General features: G+C 42.7%; 2 protein-coding genes and 1 long non-coding RNA gene across 3 annotated transcripts in view; 1 reads left to right on the top strand and 2 right to left on the bottom strand.

Moving 5' to 3' along the window:
• The window catches only part of DENND2C (DENN/MADD domain containing 2C), a 51,367-nt gene extending 51,296 nt beyond the window's left edge, over nucleotides 1-71 (bottom strand). The window contains exon 1 of the mRNA XM_005859971.2: nucleotides 38-71. The gene's annotated coding sequence lies outside the window, so the exon portion shown is untranslated. The remainder of the gene's footprint in view (nucleotides 1-37) is intronic.
• Nucleotides 72-259: 188 nt separating this feature from the next.
• Nucleotides 260-10,100, top strand: LOC106725026. The gene is made up of 3 exons (XR_001360866.1): nucleotides 260-351; nucleotides 6,969-7,084; nucleotides 9,968-10,100. It is a non-coding gene; the product is annotated as an uncharacterized LOC106725026 (long non-coding RNA).
• AMPD1 (adenosine monophosphate deaminase 1) lies at nucleotides 2,404-21,503 on the bottom strand. The gene is made up of 16 exons (XM_005859969.2): nucleotides 21,415-21,503; nucleotides 20,033-20,044; nucleotides 16,358-16,538; nucleotides 14,909-15,074; nucleotides 12,692-12,857; nucleotides 11,039-11,258; nucleotides 10,414-10,543; nucleotides 8,775-8,969; nucleotides 8,359-8,490; nucleotides 7,093-7,256; nucleotides 5,504-5,630; nucleotides 5,158-5,321; nucleotides 4,359-4,479; nucleotides 3,257-3,430; nucleotides 2,963-3,073; nucleotides 2,404-2,586 (listed from the first exon to the last, which is right to left on the bottom strand). Exons 1-16 carry the CDS (start codon nucleotides 21,434-21,436, stop codon nucleotides 2,428-2,430), a joined length of 2,244 nt encoding a protein of 747 aa, XP_005860031.1. The 5' UTR covers nucleotides 21,437-21,503; the 3' UTR covers nucleotides 2,404-2,427.
• Between the last annotated feature and the right edge of the window lie 943 nt (nucleotides 21,504-22,446).

Here is a 22,446-nt window from a genome sequence, read left to right as displayed (position 1 = left end):
CTCGCGGGGCCTGCGGACCGGCCCCTCCGCGACGGACCTGAACTTGACCCGACTTCGCGGCCTCAGGTGATGCAAATGGCACCTCGCTCAAGGAAACCATGGGCGTGTCTCCTGCCGCCGGGCGCAGGAGGCCCGGGGTCACCGTTTCCCTGGCGGAGCTCGAGGAGCAAATGTCCCGGGCGATGGCAGTGTGGTGCGAATTTGAAACGTAGTTGCAAGTAACGCTCCCAACACCGGAGGCTTGAAATCCCAGAGCAGGGAAGCCTTTGATACGCCCAGAGCCCGAGGTCGGCCCCACGCCCTGTTGTGACACAAGCAGAAGCACTGCGCCTGCAACACGCTCCTGCTCAGGTATGTGCAGGGCGCTGCGCCTCCCGCGGGCAGCACCCAGTTTCACTGAAGCTGCGAGACGAGGAGGCGTGGAGCCTGTTTCCCAGGCGCTCGCTAACCACCCCATTTTTTTTGCCCGCCCACTCCGCCAGAGCCTCTTGGGTCCGGTGCCCAAGCTCTTCCCACATCTGTTCACATAGAGGTACCAAAATAGAAGCCTGCCAGAAAGAGAGGTGTTTGGTTACACATCGCCCATGACTGGCACAAGCCAATTTAGCCACAGCAGTAAAAGCTGAACGTCCCAGACCGTCGTGAAACCATGAGTTGTGGACAGTGATACAGGAGTTACCTTCTATGATGGGGCAAAAAAAAAGTCATGACAAGACATTTTTAAAATCTGACTCAATCAGGAAATAAATGTATTGTTTGTAGTAAATGTTGAACAGTGATCTTTATGGGCAATTCCCCCTCCCCCCTACTCTCCCAAGTTCTTACATATTTATTTATTTATTTTAATTTTAATTTTTTTATGTATAGGGCGTAATGTCACAGGAAGGCCATAGTATTCTGCCACCCGTGAGGAGTAAGCCCAAGTTGCTGTTGGATGTGTTGTACACAGAGAAGCCATTCTTCAGGCGCTCTGCTCTCTCCACACCCAAGTTCTTACATATTTAGAAAACTTCCCCAAAGTCGTTTAAGATGAAATGTTGGGCTAGAATAGTGTGGATTTGAATTTTATTTCAAAAGGCAGATTTATTTCAGAGTTCAGAGTTTGCACTCCAGAAGGTTATTTGGCAAAATGAGGCAGATTGATTACACATACCAAGTATGAAACCAAAGCTGAGTGGGTTTCTATGGGTTTAATAAATGCATTACCATGTATGTATTCTACTGCCCTCTCATGGGTAAGATGGAGATATACCTAGTGGTAGCGTCTTTTTAAGTCTGAGAATAGGATGTTAAATTTAGCGGTTTGTATTATTTTGATAAAGTAAAATAAAATCAGGTTCTCTAAGGGACCTACACATACTCAGCTAACAGAACTTAAACTTCAGAAAACAGGGAGGAGACTTAACACTAGGACTAGTACAAACATGCTGTTGGGATCACGCCTCTGCTTACGACAACCTGTATAGAATGTGGAGACAGACAGGAATTTGCTATTTTTAATTTTTTTTCCATTTGAAACGAACGTCATTTCTTTCTGAGATGTTTCACCAAATTCTCTTTTTCACGTTTGTATCCACTGATCCTATAACTTCACATTGTGAACTACTTGAGAGTAGGGATGAAAGCTTATTCCTTATACCTTTGCTGTCTAGAATAGTACCTGATGCTTTTGATATTCGATCAGTAATTGTTTACTAAGTAATATGAATGAAGTATCAGCCCAACCACTAGATGGCAACACAGTTGTATGTGCATAAGTATAGTCTGGCTAATTGGAATATGACTTCAGCCTGAGTAATAGGCAATTTCTAGAAACTTGTATCTTGTTTTGGTAAGTGAAATCATTTAAAATGTATCACTATAAGTGACTATAACTTTATTGTCAATGAAATCCTTAAAGCTAAGAATCCTTTTGTAAGATAAATTCTCACTAAGTAGAGTAACTCATAAGTATACATTTTCTATATTTACACCTGTTCTACTTTTGTCTAAGAAAGCCACTCTTCACTTATATCTGGTCAGAAGGACTTTTCAATGATCCAAGTGCCTAAGCAAGTTTTATTCTATAAACCAAAAGTTCTCCCAATAACAAGTCATTGCTTTTATCCCCACCCGCCCCCCGCCTTAATAACTGTTTTGCCTGAGGTCATAGAAATTCTGGGATCAGACAAACCTAGGTCCCCACTGCTACTGCTCACTTAGGTGTATCCTTGTGCAGGTTATTAACTTCACTAACTTCAGTTTATTCATCTTCCCTGCTATAGAGATAGTAACACCTTCTTTATAAAGTTGTGAAACGAGTTAAATTAAATGATGTCAGTGGAATAATATCTAATACAGTCCTTGGCTTCTAGTAAGGATTCAAGAACTGGTAACTATTATTATTCACATGAAAATCTCACCCACATATTATTTGGTTTATTTATTTTAGTCTCCTGACTTAAGGCCTTCGGCAATTAAATTAAGTTCATAACACCAGGTTTCATAGCGATAGGCCATGCGGATCTGGGCGACATTTGTCCTCCGGATATCATTTCCCATAGGGCCTTCCTCTAGGTAATGGTTGCCCAGGAACTTCGCTTTCTCCTATAAGAGAAAAGTAAGGAGAATGGTTGTTATCCCTTTGTACCCTGATATAGACAATTATTACACCCTCCACAAGGATTCCTTCCTTATGTTAGCCATTGGCAAAAGGAAAAAAAGAAGAAGAAGAAGAAGAAAACGATTAAAAGCACTCACCAGTGCCTCAGTGTGCATGGTCAGCTGAGACACAAGTGCATTTTATTTCCCTTGCCCAAAAGGCATGGCCAGAGAAATAGAATAATTCTTTCTAGTCCCTGTCCATAGCAACTGCATGTGATTTGGGGGATAATTTTTTCCCACGTGTATTTCCAACTCAGTTTTCAATATTCAGGTGACCAGATCTAAAATCCGAAGGGCAACCAGGCAAAGACAGGTCTACCTCGTGAGAAATTCCACATTGCAGAACGCTGTTCCTTGCCACCTCACACATGTCACAGGTACTCAGCTTGAAGACTTGTGCGGCAATGGCGTACTCTTCCATTAGGGGCTCCTTCGGTTATGTATTTAAATGAGGCAAAAAGAAAGCAGGAAAGAAAGGAAAAGAATGCATTAAAAGAACGGCACCTTACACAAAAAGAATAGTGAAATAAATCAATTTAACTTTAAAATTTCTGGGTGGGAAACAACAGCCCAACAAAATATGCTTGTATTGTTCAAGATTCCATATGAGTACCTTGGTGAAGTGGAATTGCATTGGGTCATCTGTAGACAGTGAGATCATTAGCCCTTTCTGGAGGAAATCTAAGAAAGGATTTTTGGCATATTCTAGAAATAAGCTGTTGTTACTTAATGGCGACATAGCGATGGGAATCTGAGCTAAGAAAAACAGATACTGTAATACAGGAGTCTGAAAGGGAAAAGGAAAAGAAAATTATTTAAGGATGTTGACAAAGGGATACAAATGAGAAATGCTAAAACCCCATGGTCTACCTCAAGTTTTAGCTTTCAAGTAATTATCACCTGTCCTTTAAATCCCCTTGTGAAGAAGAGGAATCATTTTTAAATATGAATACTATTTAGAATAAAATGATGTGGGATCATCAGCTCTCAGAAGCATTGAGCTGGATGGCTGTCTCTGGCAAAAGACCTCACCTAGAAACATTTCTTTTTTTCTCTACAAGGGAGTTCTGACTCTCACGAGAGGCATTTTAAGACGTGCTATAACAAGGAATCTGGCAAACACTAGCGTAAGGTGAGCCAAGCTGCCTCTGAAATATCCTTTGTCAGAGTCCTAAAATGGAAGCCAGGCCACCTGCTAACCCATCTCGGCCGTCAATAGCGGGGTAATCTTGAGCAAGTTCCTTCACTTCTCTGGGCCTCTGTGAAATGAACGGCACTAAATAATCTCACAACCAGTTTTGTTCTACTTTAACCTGATGTCAGTCTTGATAATGACTTGTGACTAGCTCCAATAAAAAGTCATTATTCTTTGTAATTTTATTTTTCAATAACAGTTTACATTCAATCTTATTTTGGATTAGCTTCAGGTATACAGCATAGTGATTTGACATTCATATACCTTACAAAGTATTCTTCCCAATATTTCCCGTACCTACCTGGCATCATACATAGTTATTACAGTATTATTGACTATATTCCCTATGTTGTTCTTTACACATAGGTAGTCACAGAATAGTCTTAATCCCTTCACCTTTTCACCCATTCACCCAACCCGTCTCCCCTCTGGCAATCACCAATCTGTTCTCTGTGTCTATGAGTCTTTCAAGTTTGATTGTTTAAAAAATGAACTATTATTAAGAGAGCCTCCGCCTCACCTTTTTTAAATTCAGGCCATGAGAAATGTTGTCTGCTGTCATGAATGCTGTCAGGAGATGGGTGAGCGCTCCAGCTTCCCCACAGTGAGGTCGGAACAGAAACGTATTCATGCCTCGTTCCCTAGGGAAATGGAACTGCTGTAGGAGTCACAAGTGACTGACTAGGACCTGGCAACAATTCTGGGCATAGAGCAATTTATGAGAAAATGTGATAGAAAAATGAACTCTCTGGAAGGGCATTCAAAGGACGTGGCAAAACCAGCAATTCCGAGTCACGATCTTAAGTCTTCCTAAACACAGACTTTTGAAAAATAGGCAGCAGAGAACAGGAGGGTACAGAGGAAAGTCAGGATTTGATTACCTGAACAGAAACATCTTTAGTTTCCACAGGAAATTCAGCAGCGTCCCCATATCATCATTTCTCCTACTCACACTTCAGGGGGAAACTGTTTCCAGAAAGCCCCAGAATAATATTCCTCTACTTATTCTTACTTAGATCTATCAAGAGGGGGGAAATGCATGGGGTTTTATAATAAATTGCATAGTTACTACTGTAAATTACTGTAAACATCCAAAGAAAATGAACTGTGAATGTTACTGGAGGCTCCAAAATGTCCATTCCTGCCCCTAAATAAATATAAGAAACTGGAGAAAAAGTCAAGGGGAAGACATGTCTGATTTGAGCCAGCTGGAAGCATCCCACCGGCGCAGTTCAGGCCCTTGACTGCCACAGGTGCCCATGCACCAGGAGAGAAGTGTGCCAAATAGATTCTCCTCGCTCCAATTCTCATCTACTTACTTTCTCAGGCTGTTGAGCACCATGATGTTCGCATACATGTAGTAGGCGTAGTAAGTGTAAGATGGATTACTTCCCGTTGTCCACTCCTGGGGCTTGGGGCTCTTGGAGGAAAACATGTGGCCACTGTGTTTGGACTCATCATCCACACTGTCAAAGCCAGTAATCTGCCAGGAAAAGCAAACCAGGCCATGGGTTCAGTCTGACTTCAGGGTCCCGGCCCTCAGACAAACTTTCAGCTCCCAAAGGCAAGGACCAAACATCAGAGATAAGCACCAGGGATTAGTCCCGGCCAGGTAGGTGGGCTTGTTTGTGCGCAGCAAGATGAAGGCCAACAGGTCATGCTTACATGCTTGAGGAAGACACTGAGGTCTGGGTGAGCCTGGGGGTTGATGGTGGCCTCAAATATTGGCATGAAAATATTCTCCAGCATCTTCCCAAAGTGCGGAAGGAAATTCTTAGCTCGAAACACATCGCTAGAGGCAAGAATGAAGAGAATTTAGGAGGACAGGAAGATTTTTAGGACTGATAGCCCCAATTCAAGGGAAGCAGAGGACCAAATGCCATGTTCAGGAAAAGACCTAGTATGTCCATCCTGGTACACTCTTCTTGGTTACCCATAAAGGGGGATTCAGTTGTGGTTGGGCATAGAAAGTATCAATTTCTTGCCTGATGGCCCCACCTCTTCTACAAATCCTTTTAGGAGGACAGGAAGATTTTTAGGACTGATAGCCCCAATTCAAGGGAAGCAGAGGACCAAATGCCATGTTCAGGAAAAGACCTAGTATGTCCATCCTGGTACACTCTTCTTGGTTACCCATAAAGAGGGATTCAGTTGTGGTTGGGCATAGAAAGTATCAATTTCTTGCCTGCTGGCCCCACCTCTTCTACAAATCCTCAGGTGGTGAGAAAAGCGAACCTTCACAGCTAAATCTAGGTAGAGAATGAGGAGTATAGGGACTATAACATAAAAGGTTCAATTATTTATGTGTGTGGCGTACAAGATGGTGCACATGGGACAGTTATCAAGAACAATCCTGATGTATTGCAGCCAAGGGCAGTCTAACAAATTCTTATGATAGCACTCAGCATATGCCAGCCACTCTAGTAACGGACCAGAAATATTAGCTAACTTAATCCTCATAACAACTCAGTAAGTTAAGTACTGGTATTACCCCATTTTAAAGATGATAAAACCAAGGCACACGGCTAAGTATGTGGTAGGGTCAGGATTCAAGCACAGCCAGTCTGGGTCCATGCTTCTAACCACCACACCTACTGCCTCTCCGCTGTAATGATATTACACGGAAAGTACTAATTCCAGCCCAAAAGTTACTTTTTTGGCTAAAGAGATAGGATAAAATTCTTGTATTGCCACAGGGCACACAGAACATGAAGTAGGTGGCCAGAAAATATATCAACACTTATGTTAGATAAATACTCAATGACACCGAACATCTCTGAGGGCAATGAGTAATTAACAGATGGTAACACCATTGATAAAGACTCATTGATTATGGAGAACTTGAGCACTTGCTGATGAGACGATCAGCAGACAGTTAGACGTGGTTCTGATACAAGGAAGCTATATCCCAGTAGAGATGAGAATGGGAAAGAGTGAACTGGACACAGAGAGGAAGAGCAGGAGAAAGAAAGTGTATAGTAAAATGCATGTAGTTCTTAGCTAAGTTTTAATCATTCTCAATAAGTTACTTTGTGATCTACGTGAAGTCCTGTGTTTAAAAAAAAAAAAAAAAGCCTTCTAGTTAGAAACTTGAACTGATAGGATCTTCCTAACTTCTGTCTCTGGCCAGGCGTGCTGCACCCAGAGGGAACAGTCAGGCACCCAGGACGCAGGACCCAGGACGGAGAGTGTATTCCTGTCTTGATCGGCTGCCCGTTTCTTGTTTGTGTAGAGGAGGTGAGGCAGGTACGTACTAGATCCTGGGGACCTGGATCATCCATGTCATGTTGGGGCAGTGGATGCGGTTGCGGACGAACCAGGTGGAGAGTTTGCTCCACTCCTCAGGACTTCGGCCGTAGATTGACAGGCGGGGCTCGGCGTGCTGGTACTTGGCCTCCACCAGGTCTGCACCTACCTCCTGCAAAGCCAAGAGAGGAGTCCAAAGCCAGGAATTCCTACAAGTAAATCAGGGGGCTGAGCCTGTGGGGTCCAGGAGCAGGACATGGGTACGAAGAAGAATGGAGGAAACATGAGAAGTCAGTGGGAAACTGTCAAGGTTAAGCTCTAAGCCTTAGGCTGTGGGAACAGAGTTGAGGGGAATCCCACGGGGAGGAAAAGACGGATAGGACATCATGGAGTCTAGAGAGTGAAAAAGTCAGACTAGGCATGATGAGTCACAAAAACAATATGTAATTACATATGTGTTTTCCGATGGTCTTAGGCGACCCCTGTGAAAGGGTCATTCGACCCCCAAAAGGGTCTCGACCCACAGGTTGAGAACCGCTGCTCTAAGGGAACAGAGTTGAGGGAATCCCGTGGGGCGGGGGGACAGATAGGACATCATGGAGCCTAGAGAGTGAAAAAGTCAGACTAGGTTAAATCAGGGGGCTGAGCCTGTGGGGTCCAGGAGCAGGAGATGGGTACGAAGAAGAATGGAGGAAACATGAGAAGTCAGTGGGAAACTGTCAAGGTTAAGCTCTAAGCCTTAGGCTGTGGGAACAGAGTTGAGGGGAATCCCACGGGGAGGAAAAGACGGATAGGACATCATGGAGTCTAGAGAGTGAAAAAGTCAGACTAGGCATGATGAGATATCCCAGGCACCTGCAAAAGAAATCCAGCTTTTCATAGGCCCCCTACCTCCCAAAACACACGTCTCCCAACTCCACATGTCATTCCCGCTCCCTAATGCTCAGGCATGAAAATGAGTTGCGGCTTCTAATCCCAACTCTTCCTGAATTTACAGCTCCCAAAGCCTGAGAGGCAGGTCCTTAATCCCAAATCTAATCCTAGGAATAGAGGTCTTTTAAAATCATCACAGCAGACATTTCAGAAGAAATTCTTATATTCATTTATGTAGTGCTTGATTCCAAGGATAGCCTGCTTTTTCCCTCCCTCCTTCCCTCCCTCCTTCCCTCCCTTCCTTCTTTCCTTCCTCTCTCCTCTCTCCTTTCTTTCCTCCCTCTCTCTCTCCCTCCTCAAGAGCTAGGCCAGGCACCATAGATCTGGTGGTTCCTCCTCACCTTGATGATAGTGGCAAAATATTCCCCATCAATGTAATTGTCAGTCTTAAGGTAGAGGTCCCGCAGCTCACTTGCTCCTACAGGATTGTATTTGTCATTGAATTTATCAAAACGCTGGAAAGTCTGGCGTCCCTGAATCAGGAAACAGGAACACACGGGTGTCGTTACCCGAGTTGCCTGGACACAGAGAGCTAGGGAATGGCCATGAGGAACAGGGGCCTGGTGGCAAGGGAAGGGGCTGGGCTCCAAGAATGGAATCTGGGACAGTTGATGAGTGAATAAACCTTAACATTGTCTGTGGTGCTTGCGGTCAGCATGGTAAGCCAGCATGGCTCTGAGAAGGGAGAGTCTGTAGGAGACAGGCATGTGGGGTTCTTCAGTGTTCGAGTGAAAATGACGTTATCTTTTCAACCTACAGCATGAACATCCAGAGAATCAACAGTCAGGTCGTAGGGATGCATTTTTAATTTAGCGAAAAGCTCCTTTAGGGTCAGCTTTTTCTCCTTGGTGCTATAGACCACTCTGTCAGCGTCAACGTGGTAAGATTTCTTGATAAAGCGCAGAAGGTGTTTCTGGTTCATGCAAGCAGCTGCATGGATATGGGTGTCCACCTGAGTGTACATTCAGAGAAAGAAAACCAGCAGTCAGCTTTCGTTATACTGCTCTGTTAGAGGCTATGGTGCCTGCGAATCCCACTGTGGTGGGAGGAAGGAATAAGTAACAAGGCTGTGACTTGACAGCTGTTGGAAAAGGCCCAGCAAAAAACCCAAACAAACAAACAAACAAAAAACCCAACCAAACAAAACACCCCTGGCACCTTTCTATGTCCTTGCAAGGATGTGAAGGTTAGGCTGGATGGAATCACAATGCCTGCTTCTGTTGTAAAACGTTACATCCAATTTACTTCCCCTTTACATCTGATCCACACAAAATTCTTGGGGACCATTCTCTACCCCTGAGACACATCCGGAAGTGAAGTAGATACCATAGTTTCCAGCCCCCAAGAGAAAAAGGATTGAAATTATGACAGCACGTATGAGCTATTTTTATAATTACAATTTTATAAGCTGAAGTATTGATAGGTTACACAGAATTTGGTCCCAAATCTCTGTCCATATATTTCCTATTCCCACTTCCTTGCAACCACTTAAATGGTCAGAACACATCTTGGAAGTGTTCCCAGTTGATGTGTTTTCCACAATCATTAGTTCATTGAGTGTCCATAATCCTTTTGTGAGCTAGACTGAGCAGATATGCTTCTCAATGAGGAATATGAAACTCCGAAATATTTAATCCCTTCTCCAATGTCTTACAGTCAGGAAGTAGAAGAAAAAGGACTAGGATGAAGATCTTTCTGATCCTGAATAGTGGGTTTTGAGGTTTTATTTGCTTTTGTTATTTCTGTGGTTGAGGATTATAACTTTTTATGACAAGAATGTGGTAAACCTTTCTATGTGGAACCCATACAAATGGCTTTTAACCTTTTGGACATAATCTGTCTGCTTTTAGTAAATTTCACTTAATCTACAGAAATCTCACATTAATCAGAAAGACAGTATCTTTCTTGTCCTGCTCAGAAAATACTAATTGGGTTAATGTTTTTGCCCAGGGATGACCACTGAGCAGCAAAACGCTTACCTTCCTGCAGTTGTAGAAATCCCGGTGGGGGTTGTTCTTCAGCTCCTTTAACTCATCCATCTCATTGAGCATCTCATGGACCTGGAACTTGGAGGAGAGGAACTTCAGGCGACGGTGGGTGTAGGTCTTTCTGTGAAAAATTAAGTCACATGATTCTAAAAAAATTCCAGACATTTAAGACTGTGGTTGAGGATTATAACTTTTTATGACAAGAATGTGGTAAACCTTTCTATGTGGAACTCATACAAATGGCTTTTAACCTTTTGGACATAATCTATCTGCTTTTAGTAAATTCCACGTAATCTACAGAAATCTCACCTTAATCAGAAAGACAGTATCTTTCTTGTCCTGCTCAGAAAATACTAATTGGGTTAATGTTTTTGCCCAGGGATGACCACTGAGCAGCAAAACGCTTACCTTCCTGCAGTTGTAGAAATCCCGGTGGGGGTTGTTCTTCAGCTCCTTTAACTCATCCATCTCGTTGAGCATCTCATGGACCTGGAACTTAGAGGAGAGGAACTTCAGGCGCCGGTGGGTGTAGGTCTTTCTGTGAAAAATTAAAGCACATGATTCTAAAAAATTCCAGACATTTAAGGAAGTCACAATTTCAAAACCATCAGGACCCTCAATAACTACAGGAAACAATTATTAGAACAAACATTTCAGTTTACTCTGGGTCCCAAGGGCTTAATCTTTTCATCAAAATTGGACATAATAATGAGGGAGGACTTAGGAAGGCATTTCAAGGCAGGGGAGACCGTGTGGCTCAAGGTGAAGGCCCTGGCTTTGGAGTTGGCATCTTTGGGCTCGAATCCTTTCTCAGTCAGTTGTGTGACTTTGGGAAAATTACTTAACGCATCAAAATCTCAGCCTGTAGAAGTGAAATTATAAATAAATACTTCATAGAACAATTTTGAGGAGTATAAGAAATCATGTACATGGAGGGTTTAGCACAGCTTTTTAAACATCATAAGCACTTAATAAATACTTATGTTTCCTATCAATAGTTGGAGTAGTAGGTTAGATCTCACTAAACGCTTACACGGGTCCTTGGGCAATCAAAGCAAGTAAAAAATTCATATCATCTACGAAGGAGTCCAGATTGGGGTAGGGAAGCGGCTTAGGCTCATCCTTGCTGGCTGCCGCTTCGCTGGGGTAGACATAGACCACGCCGTCCTTCATTGTGAGGTGATAACCCAGGTTTTCCGGGAGGTTGTCTGTTCGGAAAGGGTCTTCTCCCTTCTTCACAGGAGGGGTGAAGACTTTCAATGAAACACGGAGGAATGTGTCAGCACACAGGATGAATGACCACATAAAAACAACCAAAATATGAAATACTATAAAATCTCATTCGTTTGGAATGCTGTACATTGTAGATTGTCGTTATCCAGAGCTGATAAAGTTTATTTTTACGTTGTTGCTCAAAGGTGACTAAATTAGTAGTATGAAGTAACTATCATAGTTTTTATCTGGTATAAGAATAATTTTCAAGTTCTTTAGAAGTACTGTTTACATAATTGATATGTTATTTACAAATAATTTTAATTATTTACTAAAGTTGGTTATCAGAGGCTTCCTGTTTAGAGTGTTTTCTTAGCTTATGAAATAATTGCATAGAAATAAAAATAAAATGACAGTTAGAAAGTAGAGTTTGGACCTTTTCCTTATTTAAACCAACCTTCTCTATCAGTCTTAATGTAGAGATGATATTTTTTAATAGGCTTAATTATCACAGCAGTTTTAGGTTCACAGCAAAACTGAGCACCCAGTACAGAGTTCCCATGTACCCCTAGGTGCCCCCCTCATACACACACAGAGCCTCACTATCAGTCCCCCACCAGAGAGGTACATGTGTTACAGTCAATGAGCCTACACCTTGTTATCACCCAGAGTCTATAATTTACATCAGGGTTCACTCTTGGTGTTGTACATTCTATGGGTTTTAACAGATGTATAATGACATGTATCCAACCTTACAGTATCACAGAATTGTCTTACTGCCCTAAGAATCCTTTGTGCTCCATCTTGAGTAGTTTTAATATACATGGAAATATAAAATAAATTTTTGTTGTAAGAATGACAATTCTAATTGTAATTATATTTCCCACATTTTAGAGCACATATGCTTTCTGCTCAAGGAGTTAAGAAGGGATTATATGGATGAATGACCCCTTCTTTCCACTGCTACAGTTTCAACCTAAGAAAGCTAAGAACAAAGTCCACACTGTCACAGCCTTGAAAGTAAGGGGCCCGGCAGGCTGGGATGGAACCTCCAGCCCAGGTACGTGCCCTTGACCGGGAATCGAACCCAGGACCCTTTGGTTTGTGGGCTGAAACTCCAATCACTGAGCCACACCAGTTAGGGCAGTGGTTCTCAACCTGTGGGTCGCGACCCCTTTGGCGGTCGAACGACCCTTTCACAGGGGTCGCCTAAGACCATCCTGCATATCAGATATTTACATTAAGATTCATAACAGTAGCAACATTACAGTTATGAAGTAGCAACAAAAATAATTTTATGGTTGGGTCACAACATGAGGAACTGTATTTAAAGGGCCAGAAGGTTGAGAACCACTGAGTTAGGGCATGACTCTGGTATTTTTAGACTGGATTATTTTTAATCTAGGGGCATATTTAATAGTTAGTAGTTGAACCTAAAGATATATTCCATACATTGAAGAAGAGAATTACTTACCTGGATAGAAGTTCTCATTTGCTACCCAAGGCTCCCCATCAATGTTCCGCAAGTACTTGGAGGGGGTTTTAGGGAACCTCTGAAAGGACTTCTGCATGTATTTCTCCCGTATACAAAGTGCCCGATACAGACCCTTACATACTATTTCAAAATCTTCAACTGTAACCTGCCAAAAACATTTCAGGGCATCAGAGTCATTCCTGTGGAAATCCGAGACGTGGGGAAAGCTTGTCGTTGGCACCTCCCAACTGACCTGAGTATTGCTGAGCCCACCTGCCCACGTGGTTGCCTCCTAGCTGACTCGGGCCCTGGGTCTCCCTCCAGGGGCAGGTCCTGAAGTTTTCCTCACTCTTCCATTTCCACCAAAACTTACCTGTCGGACGAGTCTTTCCTTACTGTCCTGTGTTTGTTTTTGTTATTTGTTAGATAGCAGTGATTATCCAGAAAATATGATGAAAAGAACCCATTCTAACATGAAAAATCCTCCCTCTTGCCCTCCCTTCCTCCCTTCCTTCCTTCCTTCCTTCCTTCCTTCCTTCGTTTGTTTTTGTTATTTGTTAGATAGCAGTGATTATCCAGAAAATATGATGAAAAGAACCCATTCTAACATGAAAAATCCTCCCTCTTGCCCTCCCTTCCTCCCTTCCTTCCTTCCTTCCTTCCTTCCTTCCTTCCTTCCTTCCTTCCTTCCTTCCTTCCTTCCTTCCTGATAACATATAAACGTTTTAAATTTGGGCATATAGAGAAAATATCTCAACTGACCACTTGCTGGTCAGTGAGGGCAATATTTTGGGATGAGTAGAGTGTCATGCATCCCTCAAATCCTAACATGCCTTCTGTAGCTTTAAATGGGTCAGAACATCATCCTGTGAGAGCTCATTCTTTTGGATGATTTTAAAGAGAACTTTATCTGTGGCTAAAAGTGGAGAGATTCTGGAGTGAAATGGTCTTGGAATTGCTGGAAATTTCCTAGATCGGCCTATGCAGGCTTGTTCCCAGTGGTTCCCAGATATTGATTCTAATCAGTTGAACTCTTTTTAAAGACCTGCTGACCTTGGCCAAGCGAGTCTGGCGTAGGTGCTAGGTCTGAGGGCCTGCTTTCATGGCGTGCTTGTCTCGCCACCTAATGGGTCACCAGTTTATCAGCTCCTCAAGGGTAAGATCTAGATCTTATTCACCTTCGTGTCCTCAGCACGTAGCACACCATACCTACCACAGAGTCGGTGCTCAGTAAGGACCGATTGAACTGAATCAGTTGTTACCAGGGATCAGTGACCGTGAGAACTTAGCCCTGGTTTCCCTCTACCTCTCTGTTCAGTTAACAGGGTGAAGACGGATCTGGGTACAGAAAATGATTAAACAACAACAGTGGTCATTGCACTGCTCTGTGACTTTCCAATACCTCAGGACTAACCCTAAGTGGGTCAGTTGCAGAGAAAGGGGCTGAGGACTGGTCAGGAAAACTATATTTGGAGCATAGACTGATGACTAAACAGCAGTTTCATCGATACGATGCTGATTCTGCATGTCCATGTGGCAGAGATTTATTAACTGACCAACTGTTCTGGGTAGAGCAGGCAGGTCAAGTTGTTTATGCCACGAACTTACTGTTCCTGTGGCATCCTAGAGTCTGTTCCAAGCCACCCTCTATTATGTAAGCATCTGTAATGAAACTGGAGAGGACAGTTGGTCAAAGGGTAATAGCCCCATTAGAATTTTCTCACCTGTCTCTCATCGTCCTGCTTTCTTCTGGTTTCTCCACTCTTCTCTCTTTTCCCTTCTTTTTCCTGGATTGAGTCATGCTGCCTGTAGCCCTTCTCTCTATTCTATGTCTGTCCTGGGTCCATCTTTTCCCAGGAGCCCCCCTGTGCCCTCTGGAGGCTCCCTTTCCTGCTTGGTGATGCCCTTGTGAGAACAGTCCACCAGCTGGTTCCTTTGGTTCTTTTGCTCAAATCTGTCCACTATATTGTGTAACACACACACACTGCATTCTACTGCATATTCCCCAGGTGCAAGAAATGAGATAAAGGAGAAATTAACAAAAATATGAAAGCAAGACAGAAATATAAGTCCCGGCATATTGTTTTTGAAATGCAGTCATGTATAACACAGGGCAGGGGAGCTAACACCTTTCTCAAAAGGAAGGGGATGAAGGTAAGAAGCTGAAACAATCAAGCTGAGTGTCTTCCCAGCAGTTAGGGACCAGGAGCTACTCACCCCCGAGGCATAATCCCCGGTGATCTGCACTCTCTGGAAATCGGGCACCTCCTGGTAGGTTGGAGATGAAGAGATGTATTCGTCAATTTGGGACATTTTGGTGGACGATGTTTCACTTTGTGGAATAGACAGATTAATAGTCTTCCGTCCGAAGAAACGCTTTTTTCTGGGTTTAAAATGAAAAAAATAAAAGGATTTATCTTTGTCTTCGTTGGAAGTTTCATTGTGATAAATTGATGTTCACTATGCAATTTCATTTGGAGAACAAAAAGTGAAAACTAAATTGTGGGTTGGGTGTCAGAAACAGGATCCGACCCTATGGGAGGAGATATCACATGACTGTTCCCTTCCTCCTGGAGCAGTGGGCTTGAGGGAACATACTAGAAGGCTTTCAGCATGACGTTGTTCCCAGGTGCCCACCCCTAGTAGAACAGGCAGTCTGGGGACTGCAATAAACACAGGCTGCATCAGTTACTACCTGTGCATATTCTTTCAATTCTGTGAGCTTCTGTCTCCCATCTGCAAAAAATTGTGTACTGATGCCTTCCTTATAGAATTTCTGTACAATTTCATGTACATAAAATGCCTAGCACAATACCTGGAACTTACAAGTTGCATAATCAATATTACTTCTTCAAATCAGCAAGTACTTATTGATCCAACCCCGATGTTGAGTCCTATGGGGGATGCCAAAGAAGGTGGGTTGTTGTTCTCTCTTTACAGACATAGAGCCAAGAGGAAGGCAGCAGAATGCTCTCTCCCCCGTGAAGCGGTGGGTGGAAGGTTGGGGGAGTGCTATGAAGAGGAGGTTCCAGGTAAGTGGTTGATATAGGTCTGAGTTCTAAATCATGGCAGACACTGAGTAGTGGAGTCGCTCAAATAAGGGAAAATAAACAGATTTGTGGAGAGGGATCTATGGAAGTTGTTGGGAGGCAGTAATTCTGCATTGTATGCATAGGGTGGGCAGGGCAGCGAGGCAGAAATGGAAGGCTGTGCTCCTGGGCCTGGAGGAGGTCCGACTGGCTGGAGGGCAGGATTCATATCAGGTAGGGGAACACTAAGGCCGGCTAAGGTTGGAGTCTCAAGATGAGGCTCCCGCGTTCCAGTTCCTGAACCCATCAGGCGTAAGTTGAGTGTGTGCACAGCGGCCATCAGCCCACTTTGGTTTGGAACAAGCGCATAGTAGCTCATGTCCTCTTGCTCAGGTGAATATGGCGTCTTCAACTGAAGGGAGTTGTGACTGAGGGTAGGAGGGCCACTGTTTTCTCCCGTTTTAGTGATTGTTCCCTTGCCCTACTGTATATAAAGGGGGTTGGAGGAGAAATTTTAAATTTCTGGAAGAATTCTTCCTTTGAGTTGGACCATCATTCAGACACACTGAACCACCTGTCCTGACATTTCCCCTTCTTTGTGTCCCAATGTACTAAGTACCCCCCTTACACCACTTACCTCTTGCCTGCTGTGGAGGTGGACAGAGACTCCATGTGGAATATGTGTGCTTGCATCTCGAGATGGGAAATTGGACAGATGTCATCCACATCAAAGGGGGAAAGCTCTTGACGGCCCCCCTCATCTTTGACTTCAGAGGCAAACACTTTTTCAGCAAAGCTACGCATGGCATCATCCATTTCTGAAAGAGGTGTTTGCGTGTTAGTATTCAAGCACTTCCGCAGAAGTCATCGAGGGTTTCTGCTATGTGTGAGGCACAGTGCTCAGGACTGCCCGGGGTGCAGGGCTCCCCTGCTCTCTGACCAGTGTCCCAGAAATGTGTGGGAGTTGCTGCTGCTCTCTCTTGAGTGGCTTGGTGTGGGTAGCTTGGAAATCCATGATCAGAAACACAGGTCCGATTCTTACGACACTTTTCAGGAGGGTCCTAAAGATGGGTTTGGGCTCTTGTAGGACTAGCACTTAACGTAAGATCACCTTACCTGGCAGCGCTAAGTTTGATACCATGGTAACCATGCGGCATAGTCCTTCAGTTAGGTTGGAGGCGTGTTTTATTTATTTATTTATTTATTTATTGGGGGGGGGGGGCGCGGGGTGGTTAAAGATGTACATAGAGTTGTTGGTCCCTGTAGTTTTTCTTCCTAAAGAGAACCAATGATCTGAGTACTTCTGAGAAAAAAGTGTACTAAGGGTCTTTCTTCCTCATAGGATAGATACTGTGTTTTTCTCTTATATCACAACCTCGTTTGTTTTCCCCCAAAATCCTGACAACTTAGGAAAATGCTGGCATAGAGGGGAAGGAGACCACTAAAATTTACTACCTAGTGTTGGGAGTCCCATTTCTGAGTGAGCCTTGGAAAGCCACTGTAACATGCTTTAATTTTTCCATTCTTAAAACGGGTGGAAGGGTGACCTTTAGCTCGGCAATGAACAACCCCAAGACTCTCAGAAAGGGTGGTGATGGCGATCAGCATCCCACCGTATTTTCCAGATACCCAGTTGTTTCCATCTAAAGAGTCATTACCTCTAATACTTCTAAATGTCTCTTGGTTTTTTTCCAGCAAAGCGTAGGTAGCAAATAATGAAAATGGCAACCAGCTATTTGGAGCGACAGTAGAAGACGAACATTCTTCACACGATGACAAAGCAAAGTGCATGCAAAGAGGAAGATCCCCTACTCCCGCCCCATCAGCGTCTCTACAGGTCTCCAAAATGCCCCATTGCAATTCTATCTTAAGTAAGTGTAACGTGTTCAAGTCTCTGTTCTGCACGTACCAACTCCTTCACCTTCCTCTGTTTCCGTTTCCTTCTCTGTACCGTGGGAATACTAATGCCTACCAAACCTCGCTCACCAGGCTGTTGTGACACAAGGTGAGATAATGTACGTGGAAATGCTTTAAGGGAAATAAAACACCAGAATAGCTGAATGGTATCATTTGTAGCCTTGGTCAGACAGATATTTGGCATTCTGGGTTAGCTTTGGGCTATTAAGGGAATGATAAATGACATGACTTAGTACAGGCTGAAGCACACATTAGAAATGACAGTCATTGATTCATAACTTCACCAACACTAACAGTCAGCCACTGTTCAAAACCTGGCCTGTCACAACTGAGTAACAGAGAAGCCCTCTATGTTGGCTGAACTTCACACATCCATTTGCTCCATTAAACTCAAGCACTTTCTGAAACTGAAAAGCATCTTAAAGTGCTCTGAGTAGTTCTTTGGCAAGCACCACAATCCACGAAGGAACAAATAAAACATTAAATAGGTACATTTGATGGTTTGAGAATGCCTCCCCCACCCCACTGCCCACTGATCCCTAGAAGGCGTATCATTTCTCCCTGAGCATCACCAACAAGCACATGCACCTCAAGAATGAATGGCAAGCAGATGTTAGAAGCTCCATGCATCACGAAGGGCCAATGGTAGCAGGCCAGTGGGTTATGATGATGAAGAAGAGGATGAGGATGAGGGTGCTGGGTCTGTGGCGATGCTGCTGGAGGCCTCAGCAAGGACAGGATGAAATGGATGCCCAGGAGCCAAGTCCTAGGTGCTTGAGATCTGGCTCTTCCAGATAAGCATTCATTCTCTGGGACTGCACACATCTATCTGTTCCATATTTTAAAATGTGATTGTTTTTACTAAGATTGTATCTTCCTAAGCCACTAGAGACAGTTGAAAAGCAGAAATTCTACTCTCAAGAAGTAGTTTATGCATAACCCCTGGACACAGACAATATGCGTCAATGGGGGAAAAGAAGGAGGCATCTGTAATACTTTCCAACAATAAAGATGAAATTTTTAAAAACCAACAGCAAAACTTTAGTATCTAAGTGAAATATGCATGGTTAAGTTATTTCATAAAATCAATAAAATGGAATCAACTAAAAAAAAGTCTTTTACAAAAATTATATGGTTGATATTTCCTTCCACTGAATCAACCAGTTGTTTTGACTTCACGTAACCACAGCTGAAATTTGACTCGTAATTCAAGAACTCTGCCTTTCAAAAATACTTCAGGGAGTGGTGGTTGCGGAAAGGAAAGCGTGAGGCTGGTGTTTCAGAAGAGGAGCAGATAAGATTTGGTGACAACCTGGATTCATGGCCTGAAGGACAGATATGCCCATGGATTTGTGCAGATCATCGCTGAGCTCTTTTCTGAGCATGTCGTGTGGGAGGGGATGGAGCGTCTGAGTCGAACTGCCTTGAGGTTAGGACATCTATGTTCAGAGAGAGAACAGACAAGAGAACAGAAACAAGGAGTAGAGGGCGAAGCGGAAAGAACAGTGGCCTAAGGAGTGAGAAAAAGTGTCTGTGACCATGGGTGGCCTGGGGCAAACCACACAATCGGTGGTGTCTCAGTGTTCATCATCATAAAAGGCAAGCATTAATAATAATAATGTCAACTTCAGAGAATTGTCATAAAGATTAAACAAGAACAGAATAATATTGAATGTAAACTGTAATTGAAAAAAAAGATTTAAAAAAGGAATAGTTTTAAAACTACACAGTCCTAGCCAGAAGTTGGGGATTATTATTATTAACATAGGATGTGCAAGACTCGAGAAAAGGAATACCATGCTTGCTCTTCACCCAGCAGATCCAGAAAAGCATGCTTATTTCTCAGCAGTGCTTTGTCAATGGGGAGGAAGGACAGCTTGTAGGCCCTTCATCGCCCACATCTCATCTCACAGAGGAACTCAGAGGCAGACCTACCAACAGTCAGCTAAAGGACAAGTCTCATTTGAGCTGGAGGGGAACATACATGTAAAGTTACAGTTTTATCTAAAACGGGCTTTTATTTTACCAGGTCACAAAAATTCACCATATTATATTTTGCTTTGGAGTTGAGAGTTTACAAAAGCAAGACTCAATAGATCCCCTTGGCTAATCTATATCTAAAGGAGAAAATGATTTTATTTCAAATTTTCAAATGAATGTCCCGAGATTCACTTTTTTAAAAAGAGGAATTTTTTTGAGGGGGTGGGGGTGGTCTGGAAAACCCGTGAGCTCATTTGCTATGCTATGGGATATCTCTGGTCATAGAGCTAGCTTTGCTGGCTCTCAGTGGTGTCATTTAATAAACACTGCTGAAAAACACCCATGTTTCTGGGATAGTATCTTTTAAAAATTGATACTTTGGCAAATGCCAGGGAAAATAGTCCCATATACTCACGTTTTTCTTCAGCTGTATGAAGTAAAATAAAACAAGACAATTTATATGAACAACTTTCAGAAATCATAGTGGCTATTCATTAGTGCTTTGGAATAGAAATATGTAGATTGGTACAAAAAGGGGTGTGGTGGAGTGTGTTGTTACAGCTCACTCTTCCATTGACCTACAATTTGCTGCCATCAAAAAAAAACCTCTTTTATAAAGAGCTACTCTTTATAAAAATGTCGTTTTAAAGAAAACCTGATCAAAAGGAATGGAAACTCTTACGTGAAGCTGGTAGCAGGTAAACTGAAACAGCTAACACCTACCAGCCATTTCTGAGATCTATCCTACTAAAATCATTCTTAAACACAAAAAAATATTTAGTGCAAATATCATTCTCAGTGCATGTTCATACTTATAAAAAACTGTAAAGAACCTAAGGGATTATACAGCTTGGAATTATACAGCTATTTAAAATTATATTTAGGTCCTAGCCAGGTAGCTCAGTTGGTTGAAGTGTCGTCCTGATACACCAAGGTTTCAGGTTTGATCCCCAGTCAGGGCACATACAAAGAACCAGTGAACTATAAATCGTGTGTGTGTGTGTAAAATCAATTTTTTAAAATGATGTTTAGAAAGGGGTTGGAGGACTATGGCAAATGATTAAGTTACAATGTTAAGCAAAAAAGAAAATAGGCACCATATAAAATGACATGCAATATAATCACAGTTGTGTGTGTGTTTTTAATCTTTACATTTACAAAGAAAATATATTGAAAAGAAAAACACTAATGTGTTAAAAGTGATATCTTTGGATGATGGGACTGTGGTGGTTGTTTTTTTCTTGTTACTACTTTCCCTAACTTCCCAATTTCTCTAAATGAGTGTTTATTACTTTTACTTTTTGGTAGAATTCCTCTCTTTTTATTTCATGTGAAACATATATTACCTTTTTAATGAAGAAGACATAACTTATTTTAAAAATTACTCTGTGTACAAACCTGGGTTGAACCATCAGAATACAGAGATTGGGTTAATATTTCCGTTATGGTCCTGATTTCCAGCTAATCCTGTAGCTGGAGACATTGTACAGACCCTTCTCAGAAGCGTGGCAGCACAGGCTTTGCCTAGTAGCAGAGTAGATATTAAATACCGTACACAGTTTCCTACCGGGATCGTCAAAGTTGCTACCACATGATAGTTTTAGAAAATTACCTCCCTCCCAAAACTAAGGGGAAAAAAAATCCCAAACTTGAAAAACCTTGTCTTGCCTCTTCCTGAAATGTATTATTAAGGCTACTATAAATCCTAAATAAAGGATCATCAGAGCTGATGTGATAGTTAAAGGAATGGTTGCCTATTAAAAGAACTGTGCTCTCCAAACACTGTTGCACACCTACCTGTAAGTTTCAACAGAGGCATTGTTGCTGGGATCCTTGATTCTAGGATAGCACAGTAGGAAGGAAGAGAGAGGAGAACGTGGGGAGGACTGCCCTACAGTAAAAAGGGCCCTGACTTTTATTTTATTTTTTTTTGCTTTGCTCCTGTAATCTGACCCTTCTTGGCTAAAAGGAGCGAGATGAGCTTTAGACCTATTTATAGCTTTAGGCAATCAACAGTGAAAACCATGTGAAGCTTCCGATCTTTACTGTGGGATTTTAGAAGAGGTCTCAGTGGTAGGCCAGGAATTGCGTTCCAATACTCTCCAAATTGTCCTACAGAGTGAATGCTCTTCAAGTGTCATTTTCTTGTATGAGTTGATCCTGAGATTATTTCCCACCCTAGTGAAATACAGGGAAGTCTTCCAGGCATCTGGAAACTCGAGGTCCTCAAAATTTCAGGGATGAAAACAACTTTCTGAGGTTGGTGAATATGCTGGTATATTCATCAAGCCCTCAAGAGACTCACTCTCTCTCTTTCTCTCTCTCTCAGAAATATCCCTGACTTAGCAGAAATTCACCTGGCAGAATTTGTTTAATTAATTAGCTAGTAGTTTACTTCAAATCTTATTGAAACTCAACTGCCATCTACAGTGCTCAATTACCCCTACTCTATATATTGTTATGAAAGAAATATACCTTTCTTTTGTATAACATTTTATAGTATACTAGAGGCCCAGTGCACGAAATTCGTACACAGGTAGGGTCCCTAGCAGCTGCCAGCTGCCTGCTGGGACCTCCCTTTGTTCCGCACTGCATCCTGGTGGTCAGCGCACGTCATAGTGAGTGATCAAACTCCTGGTCGGTCCAACTCCTGAGGGGACACTTTGCATATTTGGCATATATATATAGTCACTTTGCAAACATTATTTTGACCCTAAGTACGATCTTGTAAGGGAAATAGTACCTTAGTCCTGCTTCCCAAATAAGAAAACCAGAGCTCTGAGAAGTGAAGTGTCTTGCCCAAAGTCATTCTGTTCGTAAATGGCAAAG

This window comes from Myotis brandtii, unplaced genomic scaffold, assembly GCF_000412655.1.
Source record: "Myotis brandtii unplaced genomic scaffold, ASM41265v1 scaffold131, whole genome shotgun sequence".
Classification (NCBI taxonomy): domain Eukaryota; kingdom Metazoa; phylum Chordata; class Mammalia; order Chiroptera; family Vespertilionidae; genus Myotis; species Myotis brandtii.
The sequence above is the reverse complement of the archived record's forward strand: the minus strand, read 5'-3'. Positions and strand labels throughout refer to the sequence as shown.